Below are 22,914 nucleotides of genomic sequence, written 5' to 3' on the forward strand. Positions count from 1 at the left end.
GGGTGGACCATGCAGCCCAGTGCGGTGAAGTGATGCCCTTTGACCCGGGGCCCCTGCTCTACCATCCCATGGGAGCCACGACTGTGGGAACCGGGACCCAGGTGTTTTGTAGTTTAGTTTGTTTTTTGGGTCTATTTGACACATAATGAACTCCAAATATTTTAAAGTTACAGTTTGATAATTTGTGACATATGTGTGCATATGTGAAACTATCTCTACAGTCAAGGTAGTGAACATATCCATCACCCTCAAAGCTTCCTCTGCCCCCTTGACTTCTGTCCCTTCCCACCTGCCACTCAGGTATTGCTGATTTCTCTTGTTATTGATTAGTCTTTTTTTTTTTTTTTTTGGATTTTTATATGAATAGAATTATACAATATTTGCTCTTTGGTTGTGTGTGGGTATATTTGGTTTCCTTCAATCAGTATAATTATTGAGAGATTCATTGATAGTTTTGCATGTATTATCATTTCATTCTTTTTCATTACCAAGTGTTATTTCATTATATAGATAAACCATAATTTGTTTATCCACTTACCTGTTAATGGATATTTGGGTTTGTTCCTCGTTTGGAGCTATTACAAATAAAGCTGCTTTATTAACATTTGTGTACAAGTCTTTGTATGGACATGCTCTTTCATGTCTCTTGGGTGTAAGTACCTTGGAATGAAGTAGTTGATCATCTGATAGGTGTAGGATTAACTTTTTTTTTTTTTAAGTTTGTGTATTTTGAGGTGGGGAGGGGCAGAGAGAGAGAGAGAGGGAGGGAGAGAATATCAAGCAGACTCTGCGGTTTCAGTGCAGACCCTGAGGCGGGGCTCAATCCCAGGAACTGTGAGATCATGACCTGAGCTGAAATCGAGAGTTGGACGCTCAACAGAGTGAACCACGCAGGCGCCCTACGAAATTAACTTTTCAAGAAGCTGCCCAACTCTTGTTGAAAGCCATTGTATCATTTTATATTCCCACTAGCAGCATAAACAGAATGTGAGTTCTGTTTATCCACATAATTTGCCCTTTTACCTCTGGCTGCTTTTGACATTTTCTCGTGATCACTGGCTTAAGCAATTCAAATGTGATATGCTTTGGTGTCATTTTCTTTGTGTTTATTGTGCTTGAGTTTCACTGAGATTCTTGGATCTGTGGGTTTATAGTTTTCATCAAACTTTGAAAAATGTTGTGGCCATCATTTCTTCAAATACTTTTTTCTGTCCTACTTTTTCTGTCCCCCAATTTGGGGACTCCACTTACATGTGCATTAGGAGACCCAGAGTTCACTGATACTCTTCTTTTTTCGTCTCTGTTCTCTTTTCTTTTCTTTTCTTCCTTTCTTTCTTTTTTAAAATTCTTTCTCTCTGTCCATTTTGGATCATTTCTCCTGCTGTCTTCAGGTTCACTAATCTTCTCTTCTTCAGTTTCTAATCTTGTCCTTAATCCCCCCTGCCCTGTTTTTCACCTCAGACATGGTAGTTTTCAACTCTAGAATTTCAGTTTACAGATTTTGATTTCTTTGATGCCTCTGCTTAACTCTCTGAACATGTACCACATAGTTATAATTTTTGTTTTATAGTCTTTGTGGGATAATTCTAACATCTATGTCAGTTTTGGGTTCGTTTCAGTTAATAATTTTTTTCTGCCCCTTATGGGGCCTATTTTCCTGCTGGTAATTTCTTTTTCTAAAATTTGTTTAAAAAATATTTACTTATTTTTGAGAGAGAGTGAGCACCTGCATGTGAGCAAGCATGGGGGAGGGGCAGAGAGAACCGGAGACACAGAATGGGAAGCAGGTTCTAGGCTCTGAGCTGTCAGCACAGAGCCTGATGTGGCGCTCAAACCCACGAGCTGCGAGACCTCAGTCGAAGTCAGATGCTTAAACTGACTGAGCCACCCAGGTGTTCCCTCCTGCTGGTAATTTCTTATTGTATGCTGGACATTATGAATTTTACCTCATTGGAGGTTGAGTATTTTTGTATTTCTGTAGATTTTCATGAGCTTTGTTATGTTACAGTTATTCAGAAACAGTTGGACCCTTTGAGTCTTGTATTTAGGATATGTGAGGTGGGACCAGAGCCACGGTTAGCCTAGGGTTGATTACTCCTTATCTCTGAGGCAAAAGACCCTCCTTGGTGCTCTACTCAGTGATTTGTGAGTGTGAATTAGGGGTTTCCCAGTTTGGCTGGGGGAATGGGCACCCTTCCCTGCCCCATGTAAGACTGAGGCACTGTTCCCTGCATCTTTTTGGGTGGTTCTTCTCCCTGCCACGGGTTATTGCCTCCTACACATGCTGATCAGTGCTCCACGGACATCTGCAAAGAACCTCACAGATCTCTGGTTCTCTCGGGTCCTCTGCTCTGTAGTCCCAACTGCCTGGCATCCCTGGACTTCCAGGTCCATCCTTCAACTTTGGATAGCTGCCAGGCTTCATGTGTGATTCCCCCTTCCCTGTGCCCAGCCTGGAAACTCTCCCCAGGCAGGAAGCAAGAGCAGTTGTTCTCTGTCTGAGATCACTCTCCTTTCCTGCTCGGTATCGGTATCCTCAAAACCTCTGTTTCATGTATTTTTTTTGCAGAATTTGTTGTGGTGGTTTTTTGAGTTTTTGGTGGTGTTATTTTATGCAGGGGGATAAATATAGTCATTGCTCCTGTATCTTGCCTAGAAGTAGAAATCCACGATGTGGCCTTTAAAATGTTTTGGAATAATTCTAGATTTATAGAAAAACATAGTTACAGGGGTGCCTGGGTGGCTCAGTCAATTGAGCATCTGACTTGGACTTGGGTTGTGAGTTCGATCCCCATTTCAGGCTCTCCGGGGTCAGCATGCAGCCTGCTTCAGATCTTCTGTCTCCCTCTTTCTGCCTAGCTCCTGCTTGTGAGCTCGCTCTCTCTCTCTCTCTCTCTCAAAAATAAATAAACATAATAAAAGAAAAATATAGGGGCGCCTGGGTGGCACAGTCGGTTAAGCATCCGACTTCGGCTCAGGTCATGATCTCATGGTTCATGGGTTTGAGCCCTGCGTCCGGCTCTGTGCTGATAGCTCAGAGCTTGGAGCCTGATTCGGATTCTGTGTCTTCCTCTCTCTCTGTCCCTTCCCTGCTCACAGTGTCTCTCTCAAAAAGAATAAACATTAATAAATTTTTTTTGAAAAAATGAAAAATGTAGTTACATATGTACATAACTGTAACACATTTGTCCAAAGTAAGAAATTAACTGTGATAACTTACTGTAGCAGGCAGAGTTCTAGGACAGCTCTCAGGATTCCCACCCCTTGTTGTACACACTTTGTATAATTCCCTCCCCGGTGATTATGATGGTATCACTCCTTTGAGTTGCCAATGAGTTGGCTGAGTTCATTACAAATCTTATCTTTGGTGGGCCTGACATAAGCAGGTGAGGACTTAGAAGGGACTGGGTCCTTCCTGAAGTCAGAGGGATCTGCAGCATGAGAGCATGTGTGGAGGGGGCACATGTCAAGGAACTTTGAGTGGCCTCTAGATGCTGAGAGTGGCCCCTGGCCAGCAGCCAGCAAGAGAATGGGGCTTGCAGACCACAAGGAACCACATGAGTTTTAAAGGGGATCCAGAGGTCTAGAAAGAAACACCCAGCTGATGCATTGATTTCAGCCTCAAGAAACCATGAGCAGGAAAGCAAACTTGTCTGTGTTCAGACCTAGACCACAGAAAGCATAGTAAATGTGTATTGTTTTAAGCCACGGATTTTGTGACAATTTGTTACACGGCAATTGCAAACTAATACAATTACTATTAACTAAAAAGGACCAGGTCGAATTCCGTAGTAACAATATCCCACTGTTAATCTAGCAAGATTTCTTTTTTTTTTTTTTAATTTTTTTTTCAACGTTTTTTATTTATTTTTGGGACAGAGAGAGACAGAGCATGAACGGGGGAGGGGCAGAGAGAGAGGGAGACACAGAATCGGAAACAGGCTCCAGGCTCCGAGCCATCAGCCCAGAGCCCGACGCGGGGCTCGAACTCACGGACCGCGAGATCGTGACCTGGCTGAAGTCGGACGCTTAACCGACTGCGCCACCCAGGCGCCCCAATCTAGCAAGATTTCAACAAAGACCTCTGTGAGGACCAGCATGAAGCCATGAGTCCATTCCCACCACCTATGATTTTTTTTTAAAATTTCTAATGTTTATATATTTTTCAGAGAAAGAGAGAGAGAGAGAGAGAGAGAGAGAGAGAGAGAGAGAGAGAGAGAATGAGCTAGTGAGGGGCAGAGAGAGAGAGGGAGACACAGAATCCGAAGCAGACTCCAGGCTCCGAGCTGTCAGCCCAGAGCCTGATGCAGGGCTCGAACCCATGAAAGGTGAGATCATGACCTGAGCCAAAGTTGGACACTCAACCGACCGAGCCACCCAGGTGCCTGCTTCACCACCTCCAATTTTAAGATGCTTTTAATATACCCATATTATACCTTGGTTGGAGATGATTAGAATTTTGATCAATAATAGATCTGGCATATGAGAAAATATTTGGGAAATCATATATCTGTTAAGGATGTAGTATCCAGAAAATATAAAGAACTCTTACAGCTCGGCAACAAAAAGACAACCTGATTTAAAAATAGGTAAAGGGGGGTGCTCAGGTGGCTCAGTCAGTTAAGCATCTGATTCTTGGTTTCGGCTCAGATCATGATCTTGGCGGTTTGTAGGTTTGAGCCCCAAATCTGGCTCTGTGCTGACAGTGCAGAGCCTGCTTAGGATTCTCTCTCTCTCTCCCCCTGCCTTCTCTCTCTCACCCTCCCCTCCTAATGCCCCGTCTCAAAATAAATAAACTAAAAAAAAAATTAAAGTTCACTTAATTTTATGTGATGTGAATTTTACCTCAATTTAAAAAATACATGTGATATTGAAAATAACAAAGCTGTATCTTAGTTGGTCTTAAGTGACTTTGTGATTTATTTTTTACCCATCTTTAAAAAGTGAATGACAGACTTTTTTTTCAGATCACCCTAGTTTTTCCTCTAATGTCCCATTCCTACTCCAGAATCCCATCCAAGGCACCACATTGCATTTCATTGTTATGTCTTCCTGACCTATAGCATTTTCTTAGTCTTTCCATATTTTTCATGACCTTGACAAGTTTTGGACATACTGGTCAGGTATTTTGTCGAATGGTCTTCAGTTTGGGCCACTGTTATGATTAAAGTAGGTTATGCGGGCTTGGGAAGAAGAGCATCAAGGTAGATTGCCATTGTCCTGGCATCATGTCGGGTCCATGATGTCACATGCCCTATCACTGGTGCCATTAACCTTGATCACTCGATTAAAGTTGTGTCTGCCAGATTTTACATTATAAAGTGACTATCTTCCTTTCTCTGCCTTTAGGAAGGGAGGAAGTCTAACCCTCACTCAAGGAGGGTGGAACTTAGCTCCACATCTCGGAGAGGGCGGTATCTACATATATTATTGGGCATTCTTCTGTAGGGAAGAGTTGTCTCTTCTCCCCACCTATTTATTCAGTCATTTGTATCAGTATATAACTTATGGGTTTCTAACTTATTCTTTGGGTTACAATCCAATACTGCATTATTTTTATCTTGTTGCCAAAAGTATTCCAGCTTTGGCCATGTTGAGCCTTTTCGGGTAGGTTTTGTGTTTCTTTGACATACTCTTCCCTCCGTTCCTTTTTTCAAAAAGGACCTCCTTTCCTTCTGCCACTACAAGGCACTCCAGGTTCATCTTGTGTATTTCCTGCCCTGGGCCTAGAATCAGCCATATCTCCAATGAGCCCTGGTTCCTTTTCTTAGAGAATGGTATTTAGAAACCAAGATTTGGATGCCGGGTGTGCTTGATGTTTCCAGGGTGTCATTGATTATAGGTTTTCTCTGCAGACATCTATAGTATATATGTGTGAATATTCGCTCCCCTCTGTACACATACCTATGAATATTTCTGTATGTATCTTCCTGTAGGCATTAGATGTGACCTCATAGTGATGTCTCTGATTAATTCAGCACAAGATGGTTCATTCTGTCTTTCCCACTTTGTGTATTTATAACTTCTCTTTTGGACAACGAGAAGCCCAGCTCTCATTACCAATAGTTTATTTACTCACTTGTTTGTTGCTAATGTCTGTAAAGTAGTTTCAAAATTGCTAACCTGTACCCCTGTGAGAACCAACTTGACCTACTGGAGTACAGCATTTCCAGACAGTTCCTTTTGTGTCCAGCCTTACAGTTCTTGATCAAGATGCTATTTTGCATGTAGGTCAGCTACGTGTTTTTTCCTAACACTTTCAGTGAGTTATGTCATACAGATTTTTTTTAAGTGAGTTTATTTTTGAGAGAGAGAGAGAGAGAGAGGGAGGGAGGGAGTGTGAGCACAAGCAGGGGAGGGGCAGAGAGAGAGAGAATCCCAAGCAGGCTCTGCATGTCAGTTCAGAGCTCAAACTCACAAACCACGAGATGATGACCTGAACCAAAATCAAGAGTCAGACACTTAACTGACTGAGCCACCCAAGTGCTGCTGTCACACAGTTTTAACATAGTTGGATTCACTTGTCACAGCCCACATTTCATCCAGGGATTCTCTGAAATCCTGGTTGATTTTTTTTTTTTAATTGCATCCATTAAAGTTCACTCTTTGTGACGTACAGTGTTAAAGGTTTTGACAAATGTGTAGAGTCATGTGTCCAGCACCTCAGTGCCTTACAGAACAGTCCCGTTACCCGACAATCTTCTCATTGTACTTCCTTCCTCACTCTCCAACCTTTGGCAACCCCAGATCTGATTTCTGTCCTTTTAGTTTTGTAAGGCCTGACTGTGGGTAGCAACTGTTTGTTTGTTGTTAGTTATGAACATTGCTTGTAAGCAGAGGTTGTCTTGCTTTGTGATTGGAGCTGGTTGCTAGCAGGATTGAGGTCCCATCCTGGCGCTTACATTGCCCTCTGTGGTCTCATTTTTCTCATCTGTAAATGGGTATAATAATAGTCCCAGCCTCAAGGCGGGTATTGGCAGGGCTAGACGGGATAACAGTTGTGGGCACAGTGCCTGGCCCCCATCAAGTAATCAGTGTCCTCAGTAATAATGCTCGCTATTTGTTATCTTCCTCATCATCATGCCAAGGCATGAAAAAAAAAAAAAGAATGTCAGAGGCCAGAAAATGCTGCCCTCTTGGGTTGATGGTGGTAGTGAGAATGCACGCAGGGGCTCTTCCCTGTGGGGGCGGGAGGAGGGCAGAGGATTTGTGCCCTGCACAGAGAGGGTCCTCTGTTGCGTCCTGGGAGTTCGTGTCCCAGGGAGGATGGAATCACCTGTCATTCACAAATTGTCCTCTGCGGGGAGGCCGTAGGGCTTCATTTTGGTTCTTCCTCTACTTCCAAAAATTTTTTTTTTAACTAAAAAAATGGTATTAGAACACAGGAAGGATTTCTTTTTCTTCTTCTCCTCCTTCTCCTCCATTTTTTTTTCATTGAGATATAATTTTATTGAGATATAATTGATATACGCTGTATGTATAATATAGTATAAGCTTAAGGTTATATAGCACAATGACTCTTAACTTACATGGTTTGTGAAATGATTACCACCATAACTTTGGTAAACATCCATCATCTCATATAGTTACAAAAAAAAAAGTGTTTTTTCTTTGTGATGAGAACTTTTAGGATCTATTTTCTTAACAACTTTCAAATATACCATCTCCTCCATTTGTTTTTTAATTTTTTTTAACGTTTATTTATTTTTGAGACAGAAAGAGACAGAGCATGAATGGGGTAGGGGCAGAGAGAGAGGGAGACACAGAATTGGAAGCAGGCTCCAGGCTCTGAGCCATCAGCCCAGAGCCTGACGCGGGGCTCGAACTCGGACCGCGAGATAGTGACCTGAGCTGAACTTGGACGCTTAACCGACTGAGCCACCCAGGCGCCCCTCCTCTGTTTGTTTTTGAGAGCGAGAGCGTGAGGGGGGAGAGAGAGAGAAAGAGGATCCAAAGTTGTCACCAAATAGCCTGATGCGGGGCTCAAACTCACAAGCCTGGAGATCATGACCTGAACTGAAGTTGGATGCTTAACTGACTGAGCCACCCAGGCGCCCCCACAGGAGGGGCTTCTAAAAGAAGTAAATCACCATACTCTGTACACCCAAGGGGGTTCATATTTTGGTAGCTGCTGTCACCCAGTGCCTGAATTTTCGTACAGATGTAGACCTTTTATTGATGGTCTCATAAACATTTCTCTCCCTTTTTGCCACATAGTGTTCATAATGATACTAAACGAAATAGGGCAGTTTTATCAGGGGCTCACCACCCTTCTCTAAACCACTCCCACTGTTTTGGGGTGCAACTTCATGGGTATCATTCTTTGCTCCTGCTGATTTTTATTTTCTCAAGATATATCCCCTAGAGCAGGAATCCTCTGTCCAAGAGGATAGGAATGTCTCTGTGGCTTTATTTATATCATTTTACAGAAATAAATCATTCTGTCCTTTTTTTGTATGTTAACTTATATTTCATCAAAATGCGACTGTTGGAGGCTATGATCAAACATCTGGCCAAGTGGCCCAGACTAGTGCTCCCACACGTCATTAATAAATTTATCATCTAACTGTGTAATGCTTTTCTGAGAACCATGATTTTCCTGGAGTAATTTTCTCCACAGTGCTCACTACCCCCCTCGCACCCCCCCCCCCACCAGGCAACTTCAAGTTCTCCTCCTCCTTACTCTTGGAGGGAACGGCTCCCTAAGTCTCAGGGACTTTTTTCTCAGAAACTCATCCTTTATTTACTTTAGGAGTCAGGACTTGTTTGCATATGTAAAACCAGGACCATATTGTTTGCAGATGCTAGAGGTGCTGCCAGATAATTGAATGTAAAAAAGTTGTGGCTTTTAAATCTTTTTTTTTTTTTTTTTTACAAACCTGGACACAAAGGAATATTTTCTTGAATGCAGAACGAAAAAAAAAAAACAGGGAAATAAAGATTGTGGGATTGGGTTTCTAATTCAAACATTTCACTTTGTGTTCCTGATAGTGGCATTTCAAACCCACAGAAAGTTCGGGGCCTGGAGTGGTGGGGGGGGGGGGGGGCGGTAAGCTAGAGGGTAGCCGGTAAAACTGCAGATTCACTGTATAATCCAGAGAAACACGGGCATAAAAGGAGTTAGGATAAGTGATCAAACAAAAACTCAATCCCAGTATTTTATGACCCCACCTACTAGCATTAACAGTAAAGCGGCCCCCCCCCCCAATAGCTTCCTGTTTAGTTTTTTATTTTACGATAAGAGCAGTTCAGAAGTCATTGTGTTTCCTATCAGTATTTGATAAAGCCTCCCTCCCTTTCAGGAGAGCCGCCCAATTGTGATCGCGGGTTGTTAAAACGAATTGGCTTTTAGCTTTAAATGCTTTTGTTTAAAAAAAGGAAATTAGTATGGCTTCTAGCCTGTCTAGCAATGATAAAAACAGATGAGAGGGTCTCACACAAATTGACTGGCTTAAACGAGAAGGCTGGATTCTTTTTCCATGTAAAATTTGAAATCTGTAATAGTATCCGCAAGTACGATGTGGTGCGCGGGTGGGGAGTGGGGGGGGGGGCAGTGAGTTATGAGGTCCCTCTCACGCCAGTATCCGCATCTGCAGGCGGCTTCTGAGTTCTGGTTCAGTGACAGGGGATGGTCCTTGCCTTGCCGCTGCAAGCTGTAGTAGCTCAGGGCAACAAGGCCCGCCCGGTGGGGGGGGGGGGGGGGCGGTGCTGGGGGGCGGCGGGGGGGGGGGAGGTTTGTAGGGCTCCTGATCCTGGGCTGCTCCAGCCAGAGGCAGACAGGACTTGGCTGGAGTCCCATCTCCTTTGAAAATTCCAGGCTTGGTGGGTCAGGGGCTCAACATTAGGGATGTCATTCTTATCTCCTGGAAAGCAGTTCTTTAGAAATAACAGTTTTGGGAGGGTGCCTGGGTGGCTCAGTCAGTTGAGCATTTGACTTCACCTCAGGTCATGATCTCCCGTCTGTGGGTTCGGGCCCCACATGGGTCTCCGTGCTGACAGCTCAGAGCCTGGAGCCTGCTTCCGATTTTGTGTCTCCCTCTCTCTCTGCCCTTCCCCTGCTCGCGCTCTGTCTCTTTCTCTCTCAAAAAATAAATACATATTTAAAAAATACGTTTGGGGTGCCCAGCTGGCTCAGTTGGTAGGGCACAGGACTCTTGATCTTGGGGTTATGAATGAGCCCCACGTTGGGTACAGAGATTACTTTAAAATAAAAAGTAAAAAAACAACAACCCAGTTTTGGGGCTCCTGGGTGGTTCAGTCGGTGGAGCGTCCAACTTTGGCTCAAGATATGATCTTGAGGTTCGTGAGTTCAAGCCCCACATCAGGCTTGCTGCAGACAGCTAGTCAGTGCAGAACCCGGTTCAGATCCTCTGTCCCCCCTCTCTGCCCCTCCCTTGCGCTTTCCCAAAAGTAAATAAATACTTAAAAAAATAACAGTTGTATTTGCTTGCTGTACCGTTTTCAAGGGCTTTTAAATTTTTATTTATTTATTTATTTTTATTGAGAAAGATTACATTTTTAGGTTTGAACCTAAAAAAACAAACATTTCAGGTTTAGCGGTGGTATCCCATTTTGTCACTCAACCTGTTTAGGATTTGCTTTGTTTTACCTTTAGGGAGATTTTTGTTTGCTTCCTAGAGAGAGGCTAATGCTCTATTTATTCTTGTTGGGACTCAAGTCTTGGCTACTTTTGGGATTATGAGCCAGTCATTTCACCTTCCTAAACCTAGATTTGGGCTTTGGGACTAATTTCTTCTTTTTTTTTCCTAAGCTTGTCCCCTCAGTGCAAGGCGGGGACAATAATCAGGATCTCTGAGGTTACGGTTAAACCATCATAGCGGAGCTGTGATGTTTGACCCTATTTCTGGGGTAATTCTTTCCCCTTCACCCAAATCTAGCACAGGACTGGGCATGCGTAGATGTTCTTGTTAGACTGTGCTGAGCCAAATTTTCTAGGCCAAGGATCCCTGCTGGTAAGAAGAAAGGAAGATGTCATCAGGGTGGATTAGGCCTGGGCCCGGGGTCTGAGGCCAGGGGGCTGGCGGGTGGGGCTGCAGGGAGGGAACCTGGGTCTTCCTGGGTCGGGGCCTGATCTGTGGACCAAGGGCTAGAAGGGCCAGTTTTGGTGTGGCCTGCCCAGCCTCCCTCTCCTCTGCCTTCCCATCTGCATGCTGACTGCACGGTCACTTTGGCTTTTCTGGATTTGTATTTAAAAATGTAACAAAGCAGAAACGTGCCACCTTCTTTTCAGGGACTCCCAAATAATTGTTGCATGTTTATTTTCGTTTCTCCTCTCATACCCAGACTGCCTGTAGCATTTAACTACCTTGTAATAAATGTTCTCGAAAATGCCACTGCCGACGTAGATCTTTCCAATACACTTTTTTGCTGATTTTTCCACTTTTACCCCTCTCCACTCTCAAACTCATGCTGGTCTTTTTTTTTTTTCTCTCCTCTCTTTTCTTCCCTAATTCAGAAGTTGGAGGGACTGGTCAAGCACCGGACGGTTCGGGAAGCGCCGACCGAGTGTGTCTGCCCCCCAGGTAAGTGGATATTTGATTCTTGTGGGCCCTTGACTTCCCAGAGGCCTGGTGTCCTGTCTCCTGTCTGCTCAAAACTGCTGAGGACATGGTCAAGAGCTTGCATGGGTTTCAGTCTGTCTGTTGTACCTCGTGGACCATCTGGCGTCTTTTTTCCTGTCTTCCCTGACGAGATGACTAGTCAAAGATTCTAGCAGGGTGAACTGCCCTGGTTTGATGAAGATGGTGATCTTGGGGTAGGAATTAAGGAACTGTTAGAAATGACTTATGATGAAAACAAACAAACAAACAAACAAACAAACAAAACAAAACAAAAAAGAAATGACTTATGACGAAGGCTTAGGTACTGGGAAGGTGAAAGCCATCCTGTTTCAAAGACAGAAACAGGCATGGACCATCCACACAGTATTAACTGTGATTCCAGCTCTGTTCAGACATGAGGGGGTAAATAAGTACTCTGGTGACTGTAGGTTTTTTGGTTTTCATTTCTTTCGGTGGAGGTAGAGGGGGGAAGATGGGAATGATGGTCTGAATGATTCAAATAAGAATGTCTATCTTGGGTTTTGGTGGTGCAACCAGGATGGCTGTGAATAAGACCAGGATTTGTGGATTCCCAGTTTGTGTGGCTGAATTCTGATGCCTGTCAGGTCTTCCGGTTGTCCTCATGGGAGCTTGGCACAGACCATCATTGAAGTCTGTGTGCTGTCTTGGCCCTGGTGTTTTCAGGGCAAGAATTCTCCTCTGTAGAACAGTGTGTAATACCAGTGAATGAGTTGAAAATCGCAACACTTCTTAGATTTCCCACCATGCCGGACAACGTGGAAAACACGGGAGCTGAGCCCAGGGGCCCCTGTCCTTGCTGTCATTCCTTCCATTAGCCAAGCTGTCTGGCATTTCCCAATCCACTTCAGCTGGCCTAGACACAAAGCTCATTGAACATTAACATCTCCATATTGGGAGATGCCCTGGGGTTTCTGTAAAGGTGGATCTCCTGGTATGAAAATTTCTGGTCTCCGAGGGCCCAGTGGAAGAGGATCTTAGGGACGAGCTTGAGTTAGTCTTTAATAGCACCTCTAACATTTTAATAGCAAAAAGGACATGACAAGTAATGACATCATTAACAGATCATCAAGTCAGATGTTTGATTCAATGGGGGGAAATACTCAGATCGACACATGAGTTTTAGGATGATCTGAAAAATGCATACAATAGGAGTGATTCCTCTTGTTTTTTTTTTTTTTTTTTTTTTTTTTTTTATTTCCCCGCCACCTCTTTCTAAGTATTGTATGCATGTCAATTCACGTGAGCTATGTAGGTAAGTATTTTTTAAATTGGGAGTCACAGGGAGCCTGGGTAGTTCTGTCGGTTAAGTGTCTGACTTCAGCTCTGGTCATGATCTCATGGCTCATGGGTTCGGGCCCTCAGTGGGGCTCTGGCTGACATCTGGGAGCCTGGAGCCTGCTTCAGATTCTGTGTCGCCCTCTCTCTTTCTGCCCTTCCCCCCGTTCATGTTCTGTCTCTCTCTCTCTTTCAAAAATAAATGAACATTAAAACAATAAATAAACTGGGGTCACAAAGCATTTGTGAGATATGAAATCAGTTCCGTGGGTTGCAGCCAGCGTTTTGAAATGTTGAACTAGCCATAGACTGGAATAAAAACATATTGGAGAGAAATTTTTGTTTGAGCTATTTCTATCTGTAGTGTATGACCTGGATGGCGATTGAAATGGGTTCCCTGCTCTGCATTGCTGACCGTAAGTTTGAAAGTCCCAAATAGAGATAGACATGTAGAGGAGGCAGTGAGGGGGCATGGAGCTCCTAAATAAATCTGAACCAGGTTCAAATCTTGGTCTGTCACTTATTAACAATCAAGATCTTTATCAAAAAATGGTAACAGTATTGGAGTGGGCTCTGTAGGCATTTTTGAGGTCATAGAGAAAGGGTAGGTCAAAGCCCATGAGCCCAGAGGGATCCTGTGACCTGCCTCCCTTTTGGAGGGTCCTGAACCACCAAGAGAAGTTCCAAGAGAGTCCCAGGGAAGACCCTGGGGACTGAAAGTCTGGTCATAACCCCCCCAGTCCTGCCGAGAGGAGGGCAGTGACCTACCCTGCTCTTGGAGGGGTCCCCTGCTGGTGGTCAGGACTACACTGCTGTTGTCAGAGGGTCTCAGGGCTGCTATCAAGCTGTCCTGGGAGGTGTGCTCAGGTTGGTCAGTGTGGCCAGCATGGCCAGGCCCTAATGCATGAGCAGGGGAGGGACAGAGAGAGAGAATCCCAAGCAGGCTCCACACTGTCAGTGCAGAGCCTGATGAGGGGGCTCAAATTCAGGAACTGTGAGATCATGACCCAAGTTGAAACCAAGAGTCAGATCCTTAACCAACTGAGCCACCCAGGCGCCCCTCATTGGAGCCCTTTGGCCCGGAGACCTTCATCGATGCAAACCCCTGTCAGCTGGCACATTCTCCCTGTCACAAAAAGGACAGAAGCCTTTTTCTCTAGCACTGGAAGCCTTCACTGATTCCTGTCTCCGGGGCTCTGACCTGCCCCGCAGCTGTTTGGAGTCAGGACACGCAAACCGCCCTCTGTAGCTTTGGTCCCCATCTGATTTGAGATATTCACAGATGCCCACTGCCCACCCCCGTTTCTTCTCATGGCCTGGGGACTGTGTGATCCTTTGTCAGATCCTGGGAGATCTGATCAAACAGATAAGCGAGGCCAGAGGAGAGGGCATCTCTTCCGTGTGTTGTCCATTGTGAAGAGGAAGCCATGGAGTTGAGAAGGGAGCAGGCCCCTTGCCCAACCCAGCGGTGAGAAGACTGGCAGGGCTGTGCCCTGTGACCTCAGACAAGGGAGGGGCCTGAGCCTTGCTCCTCTCGTCTATAAAACGAGGTCATCCAGGATTTAGGGTGGGCCCTAAGTCCAGTGACCAGTGTCCTTATGCGACAGAAGGGAGAGATTTGAGACACAGAGAAACATGCAGAGGAGCTCTCTGGAGGACAGAGGGATACATCTACAAGCCCAGGATTGCCCGCAGCCACCAGGAGCTGGAGGAAAGGGGTGCTCAGGGGAGAATATTCTCGAAGGAACCGGCCCTGGTGGCACCTTGATTTTGCTCTTCTGGCCTCCAGAACTGTGGGAGAATGTCTGTCATTTTAAGCCACCTAGTTAGTGGAGGCTTGTTGGGGCAGTCCTAGCAAAGGAAAGCGGACAGGAAGGCGAATCATCCCGAGGGCCTTAAGGTTGCTATGAGGGTCAAAATTTCCTACTGTGGGGGCTGGAAGGGGGGCTGCTACCTGGGGATCCCCCCTCCCCCATGCTGCTCTTTGTCATTCACCTGCCCAGAGAGACACTCCTGCACTCCTTCCGCAGAGATCTCCAGGCTTCAGACACAGGGGACTTACCCAACACTCTTTTCTTATGTTACCCGTGTACTTAAAGTTTAAAAGTGGTTATTATTTTTTTAAGTATTTATTTATTTATTTTGAGAGACAAAGACAGCATGAGTGGGGGAGGGGCAGAGAGAGAAGGAGAGAGAGAGAGAGAAAGAGAATCCCAAGCAGGCTCCACACTGTCAATCCAGAGACTGACGCAAGACTCAAACTCACGAACTGTGAGATCATGACCTGAGCCGAAACCAGGTCAGACGCTTAACCAACTAAGCCACCCGGTGTCCCTAAAGTGGTTATTTTTGAGTAGGAAATGACGTATGATGTGATAAAAAAAAAAAAAAGTTCAGGTACTACTAAAGATTACACATGAAGAATAATTCCCCTCCTCCGTTCTCCTGGTCACCTTTCTAGAGGCTTCCTGACTTTCTAGAGCAGTGCTGCCCAGCAGAACTTTCTGTGATGTGGAAATGATCTGTTATCTAGGCTAAAATGGCAGCCACTACTGGCTATGGAGCCCTTGACAATGTGGCTAGTGCGACAGAGGAAGCAAATTTTAAAATTGTTACTCAGTTTAAATGGCCACATGTGACTAGTGGCTATGGTATGGGGCAGCCTGGGTTTTGAGGTAGTGTTATGTATATTTCAGTGAGTAACTCCTCTCCTGTTTTTCTTTCCACAAAGAGTACCATAGGCTGTTGTCCCTGTACTGCTTTCTTTGATTCACAGTTTCTCTTTGAGATGGTGACTCAGTCTGCACATCAGAGGACATGTACTACATCATTTTGGTTAAATAATGGCATCCTTATCGTCTGTTGAGCTATCCTGTGAGGTGCCTGGCCAGTCACCACCAAGGATGTTTAGGTGGTTTCCTGTCCTGTGTCTTTTTTTTTTTTTTTTTTTTTAAGTTTTATTTATTTTGAGAGGGAGTGAGAGAGTGAGCACAAGCTGGGGAGGGGCAGAGACAGAGGGAGAGAGAGGGAAGCCCAAGCAGGCTCCACACCGTCAGCACAGAGCCCGATGTGGGGCTTGAATTCATGAACCATGAGATCATGACCTGAACTGGAATCAAGAGTCGGACGCTTCACTGACTGAGCCACCCAGGCACCCCTCCTGTCCTGTGTTCTTACAGCCCAGCCTGCAGGGAAGCACTGGAGGGGAGGAGAATGGCCTTCTCACTCTGTTCTCTGCCCTCCTGATGCCTTGTACTGAAGCTAGTCATGAGGCAGTTACTGCTACGGCATCTGGGGGTGTCAGGCTGGAAGGACAGGAGCCCACAGTCTGTTGGGGAGGGTGCCCTCAGAGCAGCAATTCTAGAATATTGCAAGAAGGGCTCTGGCAGGGTTATTCCCAAGCCTGTCCTGTGGCAGATGAAGGGACAACCCAGCCCCCACTTCACTAAGAACAGTCATGACCCTAAGTCATCCTAAGGGCTGGGTCAGAGCCAGTGCCCAACACCTTGGAGCCGGAGAGCCCTGGGTTTGAATCTTGACTCTGACCCCTGATCATCCTACATGTCCTGGGATGGGCCACTGTGGTGCAAAAGGTCATTGCATTAACTGTTTGGGTCAAGCATCAGAATACTAATGTTCTAACCATCCTACATTAATGAAGAAAAGGAAACTTATTAGCTCATATAACTGGAAGTGGAAAGGTCAGAGGTCGGGCTGTATTCAGGTGGATGTGAATAAATGCCGTGGAATTGTGTAACTTTGAACCATTCAGTGATTGTAGATTTATATGCATTTTACCAAAATTTTATTTTTTTCAACGTTTTTTTTTTTTATTTATTTTTGGGACAGAGAGAGACAGAGCATGAACGGGGGAGGGGCAGAGAGAGAGGGAGACACAGAACCGGAAACAGGCTCCAGGCTCCGAGCCATCAGCCCAGAGCCTGACGCGGGGCTCGAACTCACGGACCGCGAGATCGTGACCTGGCTGAAGTCGGACGCTTAACCGACTGTGCCACCCAGGCGCCCCAATTTTACCAAAATTTTAAAAGAAGCCCCGGAATTGACCCTGATTTGCTGGGCTTGGGGCAGATGCCTCTGCCTGAATTAATTGCTGTGCCTGGAGGATGGGATGTCTTGATTGGCTGGCTCTGGGTCATGTGACCATTCTGGACCTGGGGGAGGCAGTCGTGGGGGCAGGTTGACGCTGCCAGAACCATGTGGTCTGAGAATGGGGAAGGGTACTTACCAGAAGGAATATTAGGGTGCTGTTCCTGGAAGAAGACAAAATGGTTTTCACTGGGCGGTCGTAAATAAGAGATTACCACTGCAGGGGCAACTGGCAAGCCCTGTCCAGGTGGCCCTCAGCTGGGGACTGTAGACAGAGTCTGGATGTGACCAGAGGTTTGCCTCCACTCCGGGCACACAAGGGCAGTCCTTTCCCTCTGTTGAACTTGTCCAATAGTCAGCCAGGCCCGGTGATAAAGTGCTCAGACTCAGGACCCAGACACCCTGGTTCAAGTTCTGTCACTTACTAGCTCGATGACCTTGGACGAGTAATTATCCAAGCAGTGCCTCAGTTTTTCACCTGTGAAATGAAAGTTTCCAACGGTACCTATGTCCCGGGATTATTGCAAGGATCGAATGAGTTAATGCATGTGAGTTGTTTAGAATAGGGCCTGGCACTCGCTTCCTGAGAGTGAGTTACTTGTGGTTACCATGAACCCAGATCCATTGTCCCCAGGCCTGTCCAGACCCACTGTGCAGCCTGTTGCCTTCTTGAGTTTTGCTGATGTCAGGCAGGGCTGCCAGAGAGATGGGGAGAGGAGATTTGAAGCTGGAGGTTGGCTGGGAATATTCTGGAGGGAAAGAACAAAGGCTTGGCAGACTGTATTGGCGTGTTCTTCTGGGATGTGGGTGAAAAATGCTGGCGACAGAGCACAGGAGTGAGAGAACCGGAAAGAAAAAGGAAGCGTGTAGCCCATGGGCTCTTGTCAACTGCTAACGGCAACCAGAGGGACCAGTGCAAAGCCTGGGGCTCTGCCCCTGCGTACACTTCGCACTGGTTTCTAACCCGGCTCCACCTGCCCTGGAAATTTGTTAGGAACTTTGCAGAAAAGTGGGAGTACCTTTCATTTCTTCTTTGTGCCCCACAGTATCCTTGTATCATATACCAGAGATGTCGCGTGTGGTTTCCAAACGATGCACACTGATAAGATGAATCAGAGTGAGACGCTCACTGCTCTGTGACAGTGTCTGGAAGTTTGAGCAGGAGAGTGAAACCCTCATGGGAGAGCATGATGTAAGTTATACGTTTCACTGTTAGTTTATGGCAAATGTTACAGAGCAGAACAGAAGTGCTAAAAGTTCCTTGTGTTTGGCCTCCTTGTTTGTTGGTGTAGGAAAGAGCTTAGTGGAGGAAGTGCACCCTTTCCTTTTTTTTTTTTTCAGTGTCTATTTATTTATTTTGAGAGAGAGCGAGCAAGAGAGAGGGAGGGAGAGAATCCCAAGCAGGCTCCATGCTGCCAGCGCAGAGCCCGATGCGGGGCTTGATCCCACAAACCGTGAGATAATGACCTGAGCTGAGATCAAGAGTCAGATGCTCAACTGACTGGAACCACCCAGGCGCCCCCAGGTATATACCCTTTCTTGGTACTCTGAAGCAAGAAATGGTGATTCCCCTTTGGATTATTTATTCAGAGAATTTTTTAAATAATGACTTTTTTTTTTTTAACCTGTGAAATCCTACTTGACTGGAATTTATGGTATAAAAAGGTCACTTGATGGCAGTTATCCTACTGTGTAAGACTGCACAGAGTTGAAGGAGATAATTTGGGTGTCTGATCTTGTTTGCTTATTTGTTGGCTGGAATACTCTGGAGTGTGGTCTCTGGTCCCCAGTTCATTATGCCTTGATATTTGTTCCTTCTTTCATTCATTTCTCCTTATCCCTCTTTTGTGCTCTTCCTGTGGGCGATATTGACAGAGACTGTGCCAGGAATTGCAGAGCCTGTCACTGGAGGTCATGGGACAGATACAGGAACCTTACTCTATTAAGAATGGGAAGAGCCTGTTCGTGCCCCGCGTCGGGCTCTGTGCTGACAGCTCAGAGCCTGGAACCTGTTTCAGATTCTGTGTCTCCCTCTCTCTGACCCTCCCCCGTTCATGCTTTGTCTCTCTCTGTCTCAAAAAATAAATACACGTTAAAAAAAATTAAAAAAAAAAAAAAAGAATGGGAAGAGCCTGAACAGAAAAGTCTCACATAGGGTGCCTCAGTCGGTTGAGTGTCCGACTCTTGGTTTTGGCTCAGGTCGTGATCTCACGGTTTGTGGGATCGAGCCCCATGTCGGGCTCTGCAGTGACAGAGAGGAGCCTGCTTGGGATTCTCTCTCTCCCTCTCTCTCTGCCCCTCCCCTGCTCACTCTCTCTCTTTTGCTCTCTTAAAATAAATAAACTTTTAAAAACATTTAACAAAAAAGAAAAGTCTTGCAGACATAAAAAGAAGGAAGATATCGCCTCAGATCAGGAGGACCTGGGCAGTGGGAAGATGATAGCCGGGCAGGATTTTGAAGACTGCTTGGCATCTCAGCCAGCTGGGACAGGGGGCACATTTCCTGATCCCATCATTCTGAGCAGAGGCGACTCCAGGGGAGCCCCTGGAATAGCGGGGAACTGTGTTTGGTTGGAAGGTGGCAGTGGGCAGTAAGGGCAGGTCTCGGGGATGGACGGTTGTGGGTGTTATTCCACAGATGACACAGTTGAAGGAATCTGCGTTAGAGTTCAGCGTTAAGAGGAGTCAAAACAGCACGGAGTAAGGGCCGGAGGCAGATTCGGTTCTAGCAGAGAAGCCCCCGGAGAGGGTGCTCAGGGTAGGTGGGTGGGGATGGTCTTTGTCTTGTTCCCTGCTGTGTCCACTGAGCCTGGAATGGTGCTGGGCACGTGGAGGAGGGATGGTGAGTGACGCCTGGGTGACTTCTGTGGAGGAGAGGTCATGAGAACTTGAATGGGGGCTGTGAGAATTGATGGCGGGCAACAGCTGCAGGAGGCACGGGCCACGCGGTGGACGGAGCTCACAAACAGGATGGATGGCACTGGTGGGGGCAGAGGTGCCTGAAGCTGCAAGCCTGGGGGAGGCTGATGCCCTGAGCAGAAATGGGAAATCCCCCACAAGGGACTCGGAAGGGAAGATGGTAGGCATGGTTTTAGATAGTGAGTGGCTTCATGAACCAATTAGTAGACCCACTGATGACTGAGGGATGATAATTAGGGGTCTTCTCTTAAGGCATCATTTAGCCACTCTGAGTCTATTAATTACAAAATGTACCATGTCCCGTAAATAAAGGCCTTGGGGTTTAACTGTGTGCTGACCATTGGAATTTGGAAATTTTCTTGTGACCACCAGAGGGAGCCCACTATATTCATTAAATTCTATAGAAATTTAACACGCATTGAAAAGCAATGGATAATTAATATTAAAAAAAAAAAACTGACTACAAAGCACACAGAAGTTCAAACCAGGGGCAGCGAGACACAGAGCTAAGCACCCACTCTGGTGTTTTTTTTCCTACTAAAATGGAAGATGCCTTGGAATTTTCCAGAATATTCCAGAATCAGGTGGTTTGCTGGAGGCTCTGATGGATTATTCCAAGGGTAAAATAGCCATGGGCGAACACATTCCTGGAACAGTTGCCCACCCCACCGGGGGGCCCACCCAACGTGTATCGAGCACCATCTGGTTTAGTCGTAGCTGAGAATCCTGAGGCTGTAGGACTAAAACTGTTTTGACCTCAGCTTGGCCAACTCTGTGCCAACTATTGGGTGACAGGTGCAACTTGTCACTTACGTGAGGTGTCATGTAACATTGTATGGTAGGAATATTAAATGTCCCACGTATCAGGAGCTACTCATATGTTGGCACTGCCTTCTCCCAGGCTACGTTCAATGTCATCATCATTATCTCCAGCTTCTTACTTTATTTCTTGTGCTAAAGTATGCTCCAGATGAACTGAAGACTTAAATATGAAAAATGAAACCGTGGAGGGCAACACAAAAATACAATAGGTCACTTAAAATTATGAGGTGGAAGTTGAGTTTATAAGCATGGTACTGAAGTCGGAAATCATAAAGCAGTCGGAATCCACCAAATGGAAGATTTTGTCCCCAGGGAACATTTGGCGATGTTTGGAGATGTTTTTCGTTTGTCTCAATGTGGGGTGTGGCGGGGATGCTACTGGCATCTAGTGGGTAGAGGCCAGCGATGCTGCTAAACATCCTACAAGGCACAGGACAGTCTCCGACACAAAAAATGATCCCACCCCCAAATGTTGGTGGTGTCTAGGCTGAAAAACCCTGCCATTATTTAAAATGTTTTCTGAAACGTTTTAAGCTTAGAGCTTATATTTTCTGTATGGAAAATCTCACCCTGACCGAGTTTAAAGATAAAATACTGAGAGGCGCCTGAGTGGCTCAGTTGGTTAAGTGTCTGACTTTGGCTCAGGTTATGATCTCACAGTTCGTGGGTTCAAGCCCTGCGTCAGGCTCTGTGCTGACTCTCAGAGCCTGGAGCCTGCTTTGGATTCTGTGTCTCCTGGGGCGCCTGGGTGGCGCAGTCGGTTAAGCGTCCGACTTCAGCCAGGTCACGATCTCGCGGTCCGTGAGTTCGAGCCCCGCGTCAGGCTCTGGGCTGATGGCTTGGAGCCTGGAGCCTGTTTCTGATTCTGTGTCTCCCTCTCTCTCTGCCCCTCCCCCGTTCATGCTCTGTCTCTCTCTGTCCCAAAAATAAAAAAAAATAAATAAAAAATAAAAAAAACGTTGGATTCTGTGTCTCCTTCTCCCTCTGCCCCTCCCCTGCTCATTCTCTGTCTCTCTGTCTCTCAAAAATAAATAAACGTTAAAAAAAAAGTTTAAAAAATACCTGAAAACAATTCAACATATATAATAAATGTACAGTTGATAGTCATGAAGTATAAATTTCTTACAAAAGAATAAGGAAAAGTCAAATATTGTAGTGGGAAGATGGGTAAAGAATAGGAACAGGGAGTTCCCAGTGAAAAATACAAATGGTGACACTTTCCTTCAGTGGATACTTATTCATCTGTTGTGAATAATTGCAGAAATTCCTAGTAAAAGGAAATACTGTTTTCAGTGATCACAGTGATAGTGTTTAAATTGTTTCAGTCTTTCTGGAGGGCAGTTGTTGCAGACGAAGTCCAAGGGCAGTCTGCTGGAGAAATCTTTCTTGTTTGGGAATTCTGTCTTCTTGTCCTATTGAGGCCTTCAACCGATTGGGTGAGGCCCACCCACATTCTGGAGGGCAATCTGCTTTACTCCAAGTCCACCTATTGGGATGTTAATCTCATCCCAAAAAAATCCTCATAGAAACATCCAAAGTAAATGTTTGACCATGTATCTGGGCACCATGGTCCGTCCAAGTTGACCCATGAAATTAACCATCACACCTGTGTCATGGCATTTCTCCATCTGATTCCTGCCCTGTTCTCTGGACCGATCTCTCAAATCACATCACCTTCCTATGCCCTATGGAATGACTTAGTTTCTCAATTGGAACCTGTGTGTCAGTCCCCTGCCTGAAGCATCTCGCTCCTCCTGGCAGTTTTCCTTGAAGGACCCATATTCTTTCTTCACGATCCACTGGCTGCATGGCTGGCTGGTAACAGGCCTTCCGTGAGTGTTGGATAGGGTGGCGGAAACAGAGGACAAACTCAGCCTTTAGTAAGGGAACACATAGAATTCAGCTCTTTCTATTAATATCTTTGGGTGATTTGTGGAATAACAGGTCTGTTAGAGGGCAGTTATAGGGAAAGGGTAATAAAATCTAGACAGGAAGCTTCCATAGCTGACATTGTCCTTCTTGAATTTACACGCTGTCCTCAAACAGGGCGGCCTGCAGGGGCAGTTTCTTGACCTGTGTGGGAAAACTCCTTGGAGGGATGTTGCCTCCTGAAAGGGAGGGAGGGAGAGAGAGACAGAGACAGAGAGAGAGAGGGAGAGAGAGAGAGAGGGAGGGAGGGAGGGAGGGA

At 45.7% G+C, this 22,914-nt stretch overlaps 1 protein-coding gene across 1 annotated transcript in view; it reads left to right on the top strand.

Annotated features, from left to right (window-relative positions):
• The window catches only part of COL23A1 (collagen type XXIII alpha 1 chain), a gene marked incomplete at its 5' end in the record, with an annotated part of 354,617 nt that overhangs the window by 13,423 nt on the left and 318,280 nt on the right, over positions 1-22,914 (top strand). The window contains one exon of the mRNA XM_040444718.1: positions 11,477-11,543. Within this exon, the coding sequence (XP_040300652.1) occupies positions 11,477-11,543 (67 nt within the window). The remainder of the gene's footprint in view (positions 1-11,476; positions 11,544-22,914) is intronic.

The sequence above is a fragment of the Herpailurus yagouaroundi genome, unplaced genomic scaffold (assembly GCF_014898765.1).
Source record: "Herpailurus yagouaroundi ecotype Mexico unplaced genomic scaffold, PumYag 192, whole genome shotgun sequence".
Classification (NCBI taxonomy): domain Eukaryota; kingdom Metazoa; phylum Chordata; class Mammalia; order Carnivora; family Felidae; genus Herpailurus; species Herpailurus yagouaroundi.